General features: G+C 40.7%; 1 protein-coding gene across 1 annotated transcript in view; it reads right to left on the minus strand.

Moving 5' to 3' along the window:
• LOC134511851 (cadherin-7) overlaps positions 1-17,955 on the minus strand; it is an 82,608-nt gene extending 64,653 nt beyond the window's left edge. The window contains exons 1-2 of the mRNA XM_063326461.1: positions 17,391-17,955; positions 8,161-8,569 (exon numbers count right to left, since the gene is read on the minus strand). Of these exons, the coding sequence (XP_063182531.1) occupies positions 8,161-8,370 (210 nt within the window). The 5' untranslated portion in view covers positions 8,371-8,569; positions 17,391-17,955. The remainder of the gene's footprint in view (positions 1-8,160; positions 8,570-17,390) is intronic.
• Between the last annotated feature and the right edge of the window lie 493 nt (positions 17,956-18,448).

Below are 18,448 nucleotides of genomic sequence, written 5' to 3' on the forward strand. Positions count from 1 at the left end.
TAAGAGCTACTTGTCTCTAATTTAGGTGACAGTAAGGGTCTCTTCCAGTGCAAAAGTGACAGAGAAGATGCTGGTAGCATAAGGTAGATAACAGTTATTCTGAAGGAAGTGAGCAACCTAGTGGATTAGCTTCTTTCTTCTCTTAGCACTTCCACCATTAGCACTTATCTAATGGTGGAAAAGCATAATGCTAAGAGAAAAGAGTTATACTGCAGAGATTTTTACAGCACTTATCACCAGTATATTTATGGAAAAGCCAAGTTATTGGGCGTGAAGGAACCATTCCTTGATTTTTTCAGGATCTCTAAGTATGTTGTCCCGGGTACTCCCCTTAGCTGGAGGAGCACCAAAAACCTGACATGTGTATACGGGTATTATTTTATCAAGTGATTACTCAAAAAAACCCACCAAAAAACCACAAACAAACAAAAAAACCCCACCCAAAACCAACCAACTGAAAAAAAAACCACAAAGAACTTGGGAAGTGCAGTGCAATATTTAAAAAAAAAAAAAACACAAATCAAAACAAAAACAAACAAACAAACCAAACAACACCAAAAAAACCCCAACACAGCAACAGCATAGTGCAAAGAAGAAATTCAGCAGAACTGTAACAAGGCAGCAACAGTCCTGGCAGCACTTTTAGACTGTGACACATGGAAAATACTAAATACATGGAATGAATGCCCAATAGGTCTATAGACAGACACTTATGTCTAACAGTACAGGTATAAGAAAAAAGGCAACATGGAAAAGGTAGTGTGATAGCAGGCTGCAAGATGTAAAACTTGAAAGCATGTGCAGTTTGATCTTTTAAAAGCAATTGAAAAATATCCTTTATCTTCACTGGTCTGAAAGAAGAAGTAGCCTTGTACTAACATAGATATCAAATAGTTCTGCACTTATGAATTTCAAATAACTTGTCATCCATAAAGGATGGAAAATAAAGGCAGGAAAGAACTCCCCGTTATCTGTTCATAATGTTTTAATTTGTTGCATGATTCCCATCGTTAGAACAAATAATATTCTACCTTCATAGCAAAGAACAATTCTGAGCTATTGTTCTCAACGTATTTTTGGGATGTTGACTAATGTCTCCATATTTCTCCGGATTCTATTGTTGCTTTTTAACCCACTATTGCCTCTTGTCTTACAAAACCACTGCCACAGGGCAGGGGTTGCATTTGCTTGCACTGTACCTAGCACAGTGGGAATTTGGTACATGATTGGACTTCCTTAGCCCTAGAATAATGTAAATACTGTTCTTGGTAGCCCTAGTTTTATAACACTGGATTTCCAGTGTCATTAATACACAACTGTGAGACTAGAGGATGGAGCTAAAACTGGATATTGAGTGACAGACAATAGCTTGAACTAGAGGACTAACAACAAGCTCAGCAGATGAAAAGGAGAAGAAATGTCAGAATATGGCTAAAAAAAGTCAGCTAAAGCAGCATGAACTTAATTGTCATCAAAACCGTAAATCTCATGCTCTCATAAAAAGAAGGCATTTTCTGATAACCATCCAAGCATACAGAAGACTTGCATCTAGATATCGTTGCAAAATTAACTTTTACTCTTGCTTTTCTCTTTTGACAGAGACCCATAAAATACAGTTTTAAATAACGCCCAAAAGAAATTCAGCGCAGAGCAGTGCAGGTAGACGCTATTAGTCCACTGAAATACAGAACTGGTATTAGAGGATTATATAAATAGCATAGCTGTGCCATTGAATGAAAAGCTGCGATGAGGGCTACTTAATTTATGGATGTTGTCATCACCTTCACTAACCTTCCTCTTCTGTAATGCCACATGTTAAGGATCAGTGTTCTATATTACACTAAAAGATCAAAAAGCTGCATGTTCTGGTTCAGTATCCAACCATAAGTCTCTCAACTCCATTATCACTTCTAATAATGAAATTACATACAAATTGTCTTTTAGTGCTTGAGCATGTGAAATTGTCATCACTTTAAATCCCCAGCATAAAACTCATTTCTGTATCCATTCAGCTATGTGAGAAGACGACTTCCTATAAAGAGGGAAAGACGAAATTACACTATAGCTGTGCAGGCTAATGAAGTCAACCAGGAAAAAGCAGTAGATTTTAGGTTATCCCTTTGGATAATTCTTCCTGTGTGCCTTAATCTCACCATTCTCCCCAGAGACACTTTAGCCCTGCATGCTAAGTAGGAAACATTCAGATTGTCAGTCAGCTCTCAATTATTCAGGGTAATCCAAATAAAGTAAAGCATGGAATAATGCAAAGCCCACAGTGACTACCCAGTGCAGAAAAGTGTGTGCTACTAGTGACTGCATAGTACTAGCTGAGATGGTAAATTCATACTACTGTTGTACAGTCAAAGCATCCCTTCACCAAGACTATTCAGTCCACAAAGCAGGTACGCAGGACTTGACTATTTTGTCTGTTCATTTGTAGCACTTGTGGTAGAAAAACATTGACAGGAATGGCATGTCCCATTCTACTTAAAAGGTCAACTGTTATCAATTCTCAAAGCACAGAACAACAAAGAGTTCCTGAGATGGATAAATTACAGAAATATAGCAGATTTGCTTTTTCACTTTCATAAATGGCCTTTTGGGAGTATATAAAACAACAGTGCTTCAAAGATCATGCTAAAAGTAAAAACATAAATAGAAAAGGAGCAAAAAAATATAACAAAGGGGAAGTTTCTCTCTGAGTTATTATGCCAACTCTGTTTTCCACAGGGTCCACAAAGACAGGTAAGGAATAGCTGGTTTGGCTTGAATTTGGTTTTGGATTTTTTTGCCCCAAAAGAACTTGGGGGGGGGGGGGGGAAGGGGGGGGGGGGAAATCTGTGCAGAGCTGTTAACTACTTTCAGCAGGGAGTTTACTTGCAGAGCAGACATGAACATTTATCTTGTGCAGGATGCCTGGATGGGCAAGGCCCCAGGCTGCGGCTGGGCAGAGAGAACAGGTCCCAGTAAGCCACCTCCCTTGGCAGCGGGAGGGACAGAGCCCTCCAGGGAATCACACCCAACCCACGTCCTGCTCCATTATCTGCAAGTGAGGCAGCCTAATCTCTTTTACCTAGATTTAGCTTCATAATTTCACCCCATCTCCTCTCAATTTCCTAGAGTTTCACTACAACTGCTGTAGTGCAGTTTCGAGAGATATGAAAAGCTATTCAGGCTAATTTCTATTCAGATATTCTCAGCTCTTTCATCACAGATGAAGTTCCCTCAGCTTCTCAGCAACTGATATTCCCACATATCAGTCTGAGTTTGACTGACTGGCCAGTGCTTCCACAGGATTTACCACCTTAAAGTATTTTAGCAAAGACACTTATTATCCAAGTCAGTCAAAAGGTCATCAGACGCATCTGGAAGTGTGAGGCAATGATCTAGAAAAAGATCCCTACTTCTGACTGCGTCTGTATGGCTTGATATCAGGTCACAACACAGATAAGCATCATATGTAAATAATTCTGTCACCCTATTGACACATTCACCAACACCTTTGAAAAAAACAAAAAACAAACACAAAAGAACAGTATCCTTCCCTGTCCAGCCTCCTCCCCTCCAAAATGATGAGGCTGGAAGAAACAATACACACTATGCCGACAATAACACACACTTTTGCTGCTTGAAAAGCCCTTTTCCCATCCCGCCTTGGCACAAAACTGTAAATCCTCTTAAATTCACCAATTTTCTAGAAAATGTTTAAGTTCACTGCATTTTTTTGGTGCTTCACTCATTGTGTATTACTCCAGAAAATAATAAGGCAAATATTAGTCTCTATGCACTTTGGTCCATGTTTGAGAATTGAATCCAACAAGCCTTTTTATCTTAAAATAGTTAGAAGAAAAATAAAGAGACAGGTAAAATGGAATTAGAAGACAGTGACCGTAAGCGAATAAACTACATGCTCTTAGTCCACTCATTTAACCTTTTTTTCTTGATTTTACGATCTAAAATATGCAGGTTAGATTTATGCTTTCCTTCCCCATACTCTATAAACATCAGCTACACGCAGGGCACCTTATGAGTTCCAAGTGTTATTTTTGAGAAGTACCAGTGAGCCTCTCAAAGTTAAATATCAGTTTCTTGGGTTTGTGCTCAATAAATCCTACGTCTTTTTCTCTTTTATTTTCAGTCTTTCATATCTTAGTGTGGTTTCAGGGAAAAAAGAAAAAAAAAAAAAAGAATTGAACTCACAAAGACCTTCCAACTGTCCCTGTCTTCAACTATACATAAATTTAAATACATTGGAAAAGGAGCTCTGGTTTGGATCACAGACTTGTTTCACTTCTTCAGGTTTATTTGTGGCTTCTTTTGAAGTTTGTTTTTTTTGTTTGGTTGGGTTTTTTTAATAAGAAAAATTAAAGGATTACTGGCTGAGATTTTGTGTCATTATCGTGCTTTTGAGGAGACTGCAGCAGAACACATAACATGAAATTAAAAACAAACAAACAAACAAAAAAAAGCCAACCAACAGCAACCAAAAAAACCCCAACAAACCACCATAACCAAAACCAAACCCTGGATGTCTGATAGTTATGTAACAAACCCAAAAAAGATATCAACAAAATTTTAAAGTTCTACTTTAACTGCACCCCTTTTTGCCAATGCATAGACTTTAATTGCAAGATTATATACAGCTTTTCAAATATTCAATACAATAGCAGACACTTTTTCCTAATTTTAGGTGTTTATGCATTTAATCATTCAAAACTGCTCTGTACTATTATTTTTATGCCCAAATAGATTCCGTTAAAGTCACTTATATGGAAAATACAGAGCAAGGCATTTCACAAAACATGTTACCAAGCAATAATAAACATTTTCCAGAAAACAGAAGCCACCTATGCTTCTAGCTAAATTAGCATCACACTTAACTGCCTCATCTCCTACATGGCACTTCTGGAAGATAACAGTGCCTTTTCCGAACAGGTAAATGGGCAAAATAGTTAAATGCTTCAGCCCTTTAAGTGAACATAACATATGCTGTGCTGACAGACAGAAAGAAATTGTATATGGTTCAGTCCACAATCTGATTACATGTTAAGCACTTCCCAAGAGGCACTCAAAATTACTCAGGATTGAATCCAAGATGATTAAAATTCATATGACAGAGAGGAAAGACCTACATTACAAAAAAAAAAAAAGAAAGAAAGAAAAAGAAAAAACCCTCAGTCACCTCTGACTCCTATTAGTGTAAAACTAATGGAACTCCTCCAGAGGTTTCTCCGGAATGATGCAAGAAACAGGCCCCTACTGCCTTAAGAAAATAAATGCATTTTAAAAAAAAACAACAAAACCCAAACAACAAACAAACAAAAAACATTCTGCCAATAATTAGATGTCAAGGATGCAAGAAGGAAGGCTGCAATATACCTCAGGTATGGATCTGAAGTCTTGTTAAACAAACATGAAAACACTGAAAAATTACTTTAACTGAAAGACTCATCTTACTGATGTGAATAAGAATTCTGTTGCATTATTTAAAAGAAATAGGATTTTACCCTGCACAATCATGTAATTAAAGTGTCAGCATGCACACACATCCAGGAGGACAGAGTTAATGCTGAACATGGAATTAACATTGGTATTTCGTGACTATTGAATGATTTGTGGTGTAACCCTAACATTCTCTGAATGCTGCCTTCTAAACAGAATTACATTGGGCTTTGTAGAACTGAATGCTGCTGGGGAGAAAATATTCCCTATTGCATCTCCATTTGTCTGAGTGTTTCTGAAGCATTTGTATCTCACAGCCCTTAAAATCTAGAGGAAGGTTCCTCATTCCTGGATGTGCAGCTATATTGGCACCCTGCAAAGCATCCTGAACGTAAGGCAGTGCTGGACTGACCTCCCCAGGAGCAGGGCACTCTGCAGAACATGAGGCAGAGTCTGGTTGCTGCTTCCACTTCACTTGATGAGAGAAGTGAGTTATGCCAGCTCTTTGCTTGCTGTAGCTTCCTCACCAAAGAGAAAGGGAAAAAAAAAAAAAAAAAAAGGTGAGGAAAGAGGAAAAAAACCCCCAACCTTCCTATCCAAATCTCAGTCTTCCCAGTTTCTACCTACCTGCAAAGGATTTGAAAAAAGAACAGCAACATTTTCAAGAGAAGAGGGGGAGGAAGATGACTGCTGCTCACTTCAGAGTGGTGCTACACATAATATGTTAACATACAGAAAGAAAAATCACTTCTTCACCTCTTTGCTCCCCTGCGTGGGAATGCAGCTTCGGTCATGATTGCACCTCAGGAACCACACAGTAAAAAGCCTCTCTAGTGAGAAGGTTAGGAACTGGGCATGTCTTATCTTATAAGATGCTCAGCAAGGGCTCAGTTTCCAGGAAGATGGGATTCCTTTTGCAAGTGCAAATTTTTATCTGCTTTTCCTACAAAATGAATTCCTGGTGCAAATGTGAGTTCTTGAGCCAACAATTCATACTGCTGCTGATGCAAAAGCAGGCTGGGCACAGACTGTTTCAGGGAAAAAGGTTTGCTTTTCAGAAGATATCTGTTTATGAATACTAGGAGTCCTGTAAAGGACAGGGAAGAGCAGACTGTGAAGCTAAAAATAACCACGTACATGTAAATGTCATGTACTGTAGTGCTACCACAGCATCTTTGGCCATAATATAGCAATTGAATGAATATGAGAATTGCTATAGATCAAAAGCAGTCTTTAGTCAAGAATTTAAAGACACTTCTTTTCCAGGAGAGTAATTCTAATTTGTAAGCCACACTTCCCTTTTTATCGCTGGGCAAGAATGCCAAATATGCCATTTTCCAGAGGCACAAGAGAAGCTCCAACCTGAGAACAAATTTGCCTAAAAGACAAAACTTACAAAGCCAAGCAGCAGCTGCATGGCATCAGAAAGGAAACTTATCAAAAACCTTGAGGACCATTTTAATAAGAGATGATGATATTTCTGATGCTAACACATCTTTCTTAAGGGTTCAATTGTGCAAAGAACCAACCCCAGTTCAGAAAAGCACCTAAACAAAACCATAGCTGTAATCATGAGAGCAGTTCCCTATTTAACTTGATTATTCAGTTGGCATGATTAAATTCTAAGTGCTTAACTGTGTTAGCACAAACATCAAGGTTTTTGTCTCAGTAGGAAGAATTAAGTAAGCTGAAATTCATTGCTCTTGTATATTTGAAGCGGTGGATTTCAGATTACTTCATCTCCTTTTCTGTAAGCATGCCATTTTGCTAAAAGCTGTCACTCCCTTGTATTCTACATATTTGCTATATTTTAATGAGAAACACTATTTATTGATTCTGACATTACATAGAAAAATGGGTTTTTCTTTCAATAAGATGATTATACATAAATATTACGTAGAAACACGAGACCTTTTTTTGTTCGGGGTTTGGTGTTGTGTTTTTTTTTCCTTCATAATTGCTGAAGGAAGCACATTACCCACCAGCACAAGGCAGTGAATGAGCTAAGGCCTGGATTCACAGCTGTGCTCAGTGTGCTCCACGTGCAGCGATGGGCACGGGAAACAAGCCGTTTGGGATGCCCTCATGTAAGGGCTTGCTCTGTGCTGGCCTGGCGCCCACCAGAAGGAAGGTAAAGCCACGGGGCTGTGCTATGCACGGAGGGCAGCGAGGCCCCCAAGGTGCCAATCTGCCAGCCAGGCAACGTCAAAGCAGAGCAGTAATGCAGACATGCCCTCCTTTTTACTTGTCACACCCCCAAACGCCTGATTCTTTCTCACTTGCCTTCTCTAGTGCTGATCTTTAGGGAGCAAATAACGTGACACAGAACCTCCGTGTCGGGGGTTTTATAAGACCTGTTAGCTCTTATAAAAGAATATTCATCATTATGTTTCACAATTCCTATGTAAAGAAAATACATCTAATATTAGTAAAAAACTATTTTCTCTGTGTCAATGGTGGTAAAACACTTTCATTGTTGTATTCCTTTAAAGAAGCATAGCTAATATGTAGCTGTCTTAATGAAAATTACAAGAACCAGGAATGTAATGTGTTGCCGTTTTGAAATGTTAAACCTTTTTTCTTTTTCAAACTACGAAATTTTGTCCCATCCTGGCTTAAGCCAACCATGCTGACAGAATTACAGTTTTCAGGTTGCATGATATAAACATGTCAAAAAGCAAACATCTGCACCCTCCAAAGTTTGTTTAAATCCCCTACCTTTCCTACATAGAGTGGGTCTGTACCCATGTATTCTTCCAGCACAAAGAATTGATTCCACACCCAGCTGCGTTTTGTTCTCGTCTTCCCTGATTGAAAGTAGGGCTTTGACCTGGACCTCGAGAGTTCTGCTTGATTCATCCCAGAAAGACACAGGAAAAGAGCTAGTATCTGCAGAAAATGGCAGAACTCCACTTTGCCCAACTTCATCTTTTTTCTTTTTTTTTTTTTTTCCGTGAAAGAAAAAACCTTGACGATAGCGGGCACAATTCCAGTTGTCTCAGTAGCTCTAGCCTCCGGCAAGGTGTCAGCTGGGAGTCCAGAGATAATAATTTGTGGAGTAGTCAATTGGAAGAAGTCACCAGTGTTGAATAGCCTTCACCAAAGTAATGGCGTAATAGGTACCTATCTGGGAAAAAGACAAGAACTGTTGTCAGAACTTTTTTTTTTATTCTTTAAAGAATGCAAATTATTTGCAGCTTTCACATAATGCATCAGATATGTTTATTTATGATTTTTCTCGTCATCAACACAGTTGAGTTTACATAATAAGTCTCTGAGAGTTTAGAGCACATTCCTTGGATGGCTTTACTGCTGATGATACATCTGTATTTATAGCTGTACATTTTTCTCATGACTGTTCTCTTAATACACCGGTTTCCCCAGCACAAATTTTCTCTTTAAAATAATCAAAGCACATGTAGTTATTTACAGTTATTTAGTTCAATTTTTCCTCCTCTGCCTGCTACAGTCTGCCTGTGCCTGCCATTACTGTGATATAACTACAAACCAGCTACAGGCAGGAAGCGATATTAATGGCGAGGACATATGCTAGCTTAACTCTCTTCCATATAACTGAAAAGTAACGTAAAGGAGTATAAGATCAATTGGAACAATTTGATTGATTCTTAGTCACAGTATACCAGATGTTATGATTTGTTCTGATCTGAATCTGACCCGCTAAAAAGCCTTCAGATTCTCCCCACTCATTTTTATTACATTCCTAAAGCAAATGTCACGCACCGTAAAAAGTATGTTAGACTAGTTTATATACTTATGCACAAATATTTTCCTAAAGATCAGAGGATAGTTTGATTTTGTGTTTTCAATGAAACCTTGATGTAATGACAAATGAATTTTCAACACTAACACATACAATTTTTATCTTTTTGTGCATCTTGTCCGTTTTTATTTCAAAATCTCGATGGTTCAATAACTGGCTGAGCTCACTAAAAAAAAATAAATATTAAAAAAAAAAAAAAAACCCAAACAACCTTCAATACATAAACAAGTCTTTTTTTATGCCTTTTACAATTGTGAGCCTTCTCCAGACAAGTAAAAATGCACATTTAGTATAATGTTTTTAAAAGTATACGTTCTGTCAGTCAGAACCAAACATAGCTTTGCCTTGCAGGAGAATCACCTGCATTAACCCCAGGTAAGCAATGCTCTCTCTGAAATGGGCATCCTCCTTGTCTGGTTGAGCAATGAGGCAGATAAGAAGTATTTAAGAAGTGCCAAACACAAGGTGAAAATGAGGATGAAATTAAAACAGATAACAAGGCATTTATTTAAAGTGAACCACTGCCATGGAAGCTATGGAAGAAAGAAGATTTCATCCTTTCTACATTTAATTAATCTAAAAAGGCTAGACATTAAATTGCATACACATTAAATGCTCTAGATAGATTATCACTGTCTCCCTACCCACTATTATTAAAACTGAGTGAAATGCGATCTCTCATATCTGTTTTCAGTATGTCAGGCTCTTTCAGCTGAAGAACGCCTATGCATCGTGCTGCCAAAGGTACCTAGAGGGCAGAAACATGAAACAAATAAAAAGCTCTTCTGATTACAGAGTGTACTTAAAGCCTTTTTATAGTAATCCCTTCTGTGGTACTGCCCTGCACCAGAAAGGCTTTGCTTAGAGACTGGTGGGATAAACCACAAACCCACTGAGCGTGTTTGCTAAGCAGCAGCAATTTGAAAGCTTCCATAAGTGAAAATCCAGTGTCTCCCTACAGGCAAAACAAAGAGAATAGGCAATGTCTTACCTAAAGACCCTAATTTCCAAAACGTGATGTTACAGCTATAAAAGACATCTCTCCAACATGGACCAAGATTCTTTTCACGTTGGGAGTAGCACGCAGGTGTCATCCTCGCTAGCAGAGCATAGTTTAAAATTGTTCATCCCAACTAGTCATAGCTCAGTTTTGATCTGGCCCTTTGGGTAAATCGTGACCGCATGACATAGTAATTACTGAGAGGGCTGCCATGAGCGTCAAGGAGAGCAGCTGTGCTTCCTCGGTGATATGTTCACTTCCTACCGCTCAGTTCAAATAAGATAAACGTTGTTTGTAGTAGAGGCTGTTTATGCACCCTTTACTTTCCCTCTCTGTGGCTAAGTTACCTCAGGTTAAAGACATCCAATATTGACAAACTGTCAGTTTATTTCAAAGAGGCAACAGATTCTTATTTAACAGAGATAAAAATATGACATGGATTTTCTTAAGAAATGTCAGTAAAACATTTACAATATGTTAGAGTCTTTCCACTAAGCAGTTTGAAATGTCTTGTTCTTGCTCTGAACAGACATTTCAAACCTAGAATTGCTCTAACCTTTATCTCAAACAGTGTTCTCTTATATCCTTTCTTTTACACCTGCAGGAAAAGTATGAAAGCCACCATATGGAGTGCCATGGTCCCCAGCCACACACCACAGCACAGAACTGAAAAACGCACCCGAAATACCAACTGAAAAACAGCCCATATGCTAGACAGCACAATCTGATGAAAAGCAGAATACTCACACCCCTTGGAAAAAAATTGTTGTCATTTACTCATTCTCAAATGCTTTCACCACAGTCTCCAGAATTCCAATTATTTTTATTCAGCTGTGCGGCAGCACTTTCTGCTCTGAAACGCTCTTCCCTCCCTTCCTCCCCTTCTTCGGGATAAGTCTTCCTATTCCTCTTAGAGCCCTTTTTTTTAGGTTTTTATTTATAGTTCTTTCAGCACATTGCCTTTTGAGTGTGATACTTCCCAAAGCAGAAGTGAAAGTGTCTGGTATTTAAAAATCTTTTCTGTTTTAGGTATAACTATATATTAAATTGCATTTCACTACCTTTCTTACTGATATAAATACACATATTTATATGGACTTTTTTATGGTTATGTGTTGAAAAAAAAAAAGATATTATATTTCCATCCAAGCACAACTAGCACTTTAATATCACCTGTTCTGTGAAGTCCAGAAGTATGAAGTCCACAAGTCCACAGAGGCAACATCACAGCATTCATAAAACTGTAAACTAAAAGGTGCTGCTGTGGGGTTTTTTTCCTCATCAAGGCATAACTTCAGTGTTCAGAGTTGCACTTGCAGCAATGCATATGACTAACACAGACAGCAATAGTGGGAATGCTGTGCTGATTCCAGTGTCTTCTCTGTCATCTGCGTTTACAGGCTCAAGTGTGAAGTGAAGGTAAATCTGACCTGCAACCGTTTTGTATTTTTTGTTTAAAGATGCTCTTTTATAAAATAATATCACTTTCTGCACCAGCAGGACTCAGAATACACAGAATTGAGAAATGCTTGCACTTGTAATTGATGTCATTAATTATCTTAGGACATAAGTGCACCTTTACATCTTGTTTCTGGATCTCCAAAATACTACTCCCCTCCCCTAATAGGGGCAAACGCAATTCTGTCTCCCCACTCACACTTTGCCTACATAAAAACTAATTTGGTCTTTAAAAAATAAAATTAATTTGTCTGCTGGTATATTTAAAGCAGTAGGCTCTACCTTTCACATCTAAGCTTGTACTCCCTATTTACTTTGCATATAGACCTGACAATCACAAATATGAAAAATATAAAGTATAATAACTGATGTGTAATTCCAAGACCAGGTTATGTGATCTGGACTGTGCATGTAATATGCCTTACCAGAGCAGAAACACGGTAACATGTTGTCTGTGTGAACAGCTATAAGAATCAACTGCAAACACCAAAAAAAAATGCCAACAAAACAACATAAAAAATATCCACTAAATATCTACTCTGTCATGTTTGTGTTCTTAAATAGCTGGTTGATACCAGACTGAAGAATATACATCTGAAAAAATAATAGCCTCCTTATTCAGTATATACCATAAAACTTAACATTTTCTCCCATCTGCTGTATAGAAATTAAACTATATTTAAGCCACAGTCAAGTAGCAGAAGAGTTCTCGTGAACACTGCTAATCTGAAAAATGTTGCTACTCTACTTTGCCAAAACAATCTGCTAGTGTCAAAAAGACACTATTATGCACTGTCTCCAAGGGGCAATCTTGATTTGTTGAAAACATTCAGATCATGAATAAGATCCTCAGCTTTAAGGAATAGCTCCCTTCACTGCAAGCAATTAAGGGTAATTTACACCCACTGAAAATCTCTCTGAATATTTTGCTTCACTCCATAATTTCTAAAAACAACTCATCAAGACTAGTCCTTGCTGTTTGTGTGTAGCAGCGAGCAGCAGTAGGTATGGACAGAACATATCTTCAGTCTCCTAGATATCCTCCTGGAAGCTCTACCCTTGAGATTTCCCTAGCCTTGTAGGACCGTTCGCTGAGGGCTTTTGAGATTGTCTTCCTACCATTAACCTTTGCAGCCAAAGTGCAAATTCCTACATACTTCCACTCACACTTTGCTACTAGTGTCATAGTGACAGCCTAATCTATGAACTACATCATTTCCCTATCAACCATTTCAACCCAAGAGGGAATTTTGTCCTACACTGTATATTGTCCTAAAGTCTTTCCAATGCGCAAAATGCTTCAGGAAGAAGTGAAAACCCAAAACCTTTTCCATTCCTAAACTCCACCAGCCTGGATTACATTTCTCTATTTCGAAATCTCACCGTCAGCTTCAATTTTTGATACCATTGCAAAATTTACTGCATAAAACCTGGACCTCACTGTCTCAGAAAGTGCAGCCCAGACAACACCTGCTAGTAAACTTTGCTTTAGCATGGTCAATAGTGCACAGTTATCCCATGTTTGGTATTTTTTTTCCTCTACTTTATTGATTCAATAAAATAAGACCCTGAGTGTTGAGATAATTGTGAGGGTGACCGTTGCCATTGGATTTTGAACCATGATCCCTTAAACATAAAGGAATCAGCAGGTGAGCCCCCTGGCAGCTGAACTACCCCCACTGAAATATTTATGTTTTGACATTCAATTTTACAGTGCCCATTGGAAAGGGTGTCACTTTCCGCGGCAGAGAAAATTCCCCTTTGTTATGAACTTGCAGCTTCTCAGTGTCTGACACCCTAAATATCACAGGAGACTCTTTCAGGCACAGGAACTCTGTGATCCTTGAGACAAAGGGTTTAGAGAAGATAACATTCTCTAATTATGTTGCAGATTGCAATGTCTGGTTATCAATTTTTTTTCAGGGAAAGAGAAAAAAAAAAGAAAGAGAGGAGGAGGGCTCCTTGGAGCAAGTGAGGTGGGGACTCTTCTATGAAATGAAGCTCTGCAAGTCAAGCCAATACGATGAAACCTATTAAAAATCCGTGTGCCAGATGACATTACAACTACAGACCACAAACTCCCGCCGCTAACTGGCCTAAATATTCACATGGGAGATCTGTAAATGCAGTGCACATCCTGCAGTCTGCATCTGGTTGTCAAGGAAGAAACTATCGCTGCTCCAAACATATGGCACTGTTACACTAAACTGGCTCCAATACCCTCTGACTCAGGTGAAAGGACTTGATGAGACAACAGAAAAACACTAGGCACACTTCAATAAATTATATGGCTTCAGAAAATGCGTATAGAAAACCAGGCAACAGCCTTTGGTCTTTCACAGTGCTCTGCAGTTGATCATGAGATTGTATGTGGCTAGAGTGTTGTTTGTGTTGTTGGTAGGTTTCTTCCCCCCCACACGCCCCCCAAGAAAATTTAACAAAAGAAAGATTATATTTTTTTAATATTATTTCCTCCATGTGAAAGTGTTTTGTTGGTTTTTCACCTTGCTATGGTACATTTTATAGATCTAAATTGCTGGAAAGGATTATGCTAATTTGATCAGTTATTGAAAAGAAATGCCAGCAGTTTTTGTATATCTGTGACCAATCAAGTCAAATATTCAAATTTCCGCAAGCTCAATTTCTGCAGCCTCATTTAAACTGAGGAACTTCACATAATACCTGGCTCTAACTTCCTTGCAGAACTGCTGAATCCCCAGAGGAGGCACTCCTGCATTACTGCTTAGAGTTAAGCCTGGTTTGACAAGAAGAACGAAGGAACGAACCATCTATTTTATGCACTCTTCCTCAGCTAGAATTTAATGGTTTTTATTGCCACGAGAAACCAATACCCAGTAGTAGCATGAAAGCATACATGGGAAAAAAAAAACAAACAAACAAACAAACAAACAATTGTGCATGACAAGCTAAAGGAAACTGGATGTCTCAGGAAAGGCCTTCACTGAAGAATCGCTGAGCAGATCAGATCTTGAAACCAATAGCCAAACCATACACAGAAACTCACTAGCCAACTTGTCACTAAAACTGACCCCCAAGTAGTATATTCCTCTACAAACCATTTGAAGTTGAAAATATATGCTATTTTCATTGGACATTGGGGTCAATTTGTGAGTTGAATACCTTTGAGAAAAGGCTTAGCCAGGTTTATAGCAAAGTAGGACTTTAACTTGGAGCAGAACAATCTAAGGTTCTGCATTAATAATGATGTTCTTCAGTCAAGTCTCTGCTGAAGAAGCATAGAAAAATACGGACACGCTGTTATACATGAAAAGGACAGGCAAAAGTCTACATGGATGCTACACCCATTCTGCTCATCAGATAATTTGTGGATAATCTGCAGTTATACAAATGCGCTACAGTTACCCTTTTATATGGAAAGATAAGAATGCTTTGCTATTAAATCAATAGCAAATAATCAAGAGTGCTTTGGTATTAATAAAAGTAGATTTAAGAGAGTTGTGAGGCTGTCATCTGACTCTTAACACAATTCTAATGACCTACATCAGCCTTTAATTACAGTAAAGTCTCCCATTATAAGGATGAAATGCCCTCTGATTAAAACTGCAATCTTTAATGGCTTTTTGCAAGAAAATAGTCTATGTTACTGATGTTTGGGTTTTTAGTTACGTTAACTGACAGGGACTTCTATCATGCAGTGGTAGCTCAAATCATTACCTTTGATGTTTCCCTAATATTCCAGGTAGCTTTTAATCTATATTAAGTAATCAAACCCAAGATATTTCACATACTTGACATTAAAAGTTATCAGAGTCAGCTTTTAAGTCCTTTGCTCTTCTCCCCTTGCTGTGGATTTTATTGCAATTGTTCTTTAAATCTTACTTAGCCTTTCTTCATAACCCTAAAAAAGAAGTGCGTCTAGATTAGTTCCCCTGGTAGTTGCAGGCTGCAGAGCAAGAAAAGTGTGTACAAGGACTTTAAACAGGATGTCACATTTGGTCTCTAGATAGTTCTTTTGGATTTGTTTAGTGGGTTTTTTGTTCTTTTTTCCCCTGAAGATGATAATACGCTCGTTGCACTGAACTAGCTCTAATGAGGCACAGTCATATTATTTCTAAACATCCTCACTTCACTTTTGCGTCTTTAAAACTGTTATGATATTGCTAACAGCAAACCAACATAATTTCCCAACTGATCTTTATCTGTTGACCTGTTGTACCTTATATTCTAAGCAAACTTAATTTACTTATGCAACTTTCATGCTATTAATCTAACTTGCCCATCTGAATAGCTCTTTGCGTGAAATTATGCAAACCAATCTTTTTCAGAAACAAAATGAGTATCTAGCTTTCACCGGTAACAATTTCCTGCAAACTTCAAATAATGTAACAGAGGAACAATTAGTAAGCATAATAAGGGTAGAAAAGTAAAGTCACACATCACTGCCAAGGAAAGACTGTTTCAGAAACTGCCATTCTTAAAGAGTTCGGCTCCTTTATTTATTTACTTGTTTGTCCTGGAAAAGCAATTTATTTTCTGCAAAGCTGTACAATCACCTATGCCTTAGCTGAAAAATGGCAAGGCAGTATGTCTTGTTAGAGAGACTATAAAGTATATGCTGCCCTTTCAAGTCTCTGATTTGACTTGAGAAGTTATCTATCAGAACACAAGATTTTATCCTTGCAATGGGAAAAGATTAAAGTATCAACATTTCAGTTCCCAGAATCAGAGTCCTCACTAGTCTCCGTCTCCCATCCCTCCCTAAATCCCATGATTTGCCAGGGAAGACAGCGTTTGCGGAATCCTGGCTCACCTGAACTACCTCACCTTTCAAAAGCATGAGTATAAAGGCTAAATCTTATCTCAAAAAGGGATATTTTTCCCTCCATTTAGCAACTAGAAGTCTGAGGATTCAGATCACAAGCCACTTGCTACTGGTGCACACAACCTATTATAGGAAAGCGGGATGTGCCTGTGTGTGGATATGTGGATAGGTGGGGGGCCAGGGCGGAGGGGGAAGGGTCAGTATCAAACAACCAAGCACTGCAGAGCTAGCCTTACCAGCTGAATACTAATCAAAGAAATAAGCTCCCATCATTTCAACATTTGCAAACTCTAGGACATCCTTGACATAAAAAGGAGGAAAGCTCTGGGAAATAACTCAGGAAATTTCCTGGCCTCAGTAATCTTTTGCTCTGTAGCATCAGTGCCGGGCTCTGAGATCAAACAAGACAGGCGCTTTGGTTTGGCAGAAAGGACCGAGCTAGTCAGGACTTAGTGCTGCCTGTATTTTGCAGAAGTCTCTGGTCCTCCCTTCCCCCACCCCACCTCCCCACTTGTCTGCCAGACTTCTCCAAAGAGTCAGAGAGATGCTATTGTTCTCTTATTTTGCAGAAGGTGCGCGCACCCCTACAGCTTCAGTGCCTTTACTTCCCACCTTTTCCCTGCCACACCTGGTGCCGGTGCCCCCCCGGCCGTTCCCAGCCGCGCCGCCCGGGCCGCCCCGCCGGCCCCTTCCCCGCCGCCCCCCGAACACGGGGAAAACGAAACTTACCGCGCCGCCCTGCTGACTCCGCAGAGCCGCGGCCCCGCTGCCGAACAGGAGCAGTTCAGGGGCAAGAAGAACCGCACACAACCCTTCCCCGCAACTACTCCGATCTCCCTCTACCTACATGGGAGGGGAAGGGGGAGAGGAAAGCAAGGCAAGGCTCAGGTGCAGCCGGCACTTACCTGCTCCCCCTCTCCTTCGGCTGCCCAGCGCAGTGAGTATTTTAATCCCAAGGGCCGGCGGTGCCTCCGCGGCGAAGTGCTGGCGGGATGCTCCCGGGCGGGGGCCGGGCTGCGGGCGGCGGGGCGCCCGCCTGGCATGGGGGCTGCGCGCCCGCCCGCGCACTCGCCCGCACCCGCGGAGGTAGGAGCGCCGCCGCTCCGCTCCTCCTCCTTCTCCGCGGCGCGGCACGGCACGGCACGGCGCGGCACGGCACGACCAGTCGCTGGGCACACGGAGGGAGAAGTGGGTGCCGGTGCCAAGCCCAGCTCTGACTGGGTGCGGATCGTGTCTGCGGGAGGAGGAGGAAGAAGAAGAGGAGGGAGGGAAGGAGGGAGGGAGGGAAGAAGGCAGAGGAGGTGGGGATGCTGCTCTGGGCAGGGGATATCACCGCTCGGCGGCCGGAGCCGGATGCCAGCTCCGTCCGAGGGCGCGCGGAGGAGGCACCAGGACTCTTTGTACCTTCCGAAGACCCAGCGGTGGCTATTGAAAAGGGATCCAGGGAGCAAGCAGCCTGCCCGGCCCCACTCCCCCCCCCCCCCCCCCCGCCTCTCCTCCTCCTCCTCCTTGACAGGATATACAGATGGAGTCCTTTGGATAAAAATCAGGAGCCGGGCTAGGGGGTGGGGCGGGAGCCAATCTATCTCCCTATTTGCATTTGAAACGTGGAGCTGAAGGAGAGAGTTTAAGAATATTTTTTTTTATCCCCCCGCCCCCCCCCCTTCCACCCCAACTTGTCCTAGAAGCCGCGATCAATTGAGCTCCCGAGGCGTGAAGGCAAAGTCGCAAAACTAATCCGAACTTGCGGGGTCCCTGCTTTACAGTTCTGCCGTTTCAGTCTCCCCAGCCTGCCCTGTTTGCACTTGCAAAATCCACACCTTCTCCCCCCGGCCCTCGCTGGCCCGGCCTGCGGTGGGAATGCTGGAGGCCGTGGGGCTGCGAGCGGGCCAGGCCGGGCCGGGGTCCCCTCTCCGGTTCCCGGGGCCGCGGGGCGGCGCGACTCTCCCGGGGCAAGGCAGGG

The sequence above is a fragment of the Chroicocephalus ridibundus genome, chromosome 2, assembly GCF_963924245.1.
Source record: "Chroicocephalus ridibundus chromosome 2, bChrRid1.1, whole genome shotgun sequence".
Lineage (NCBI taxonomy): Eukaryota > Metazoa > Chordata > Aves > Charadriiformes > Laridae > Chroicocephalus > Chroicocephalus ridibundus.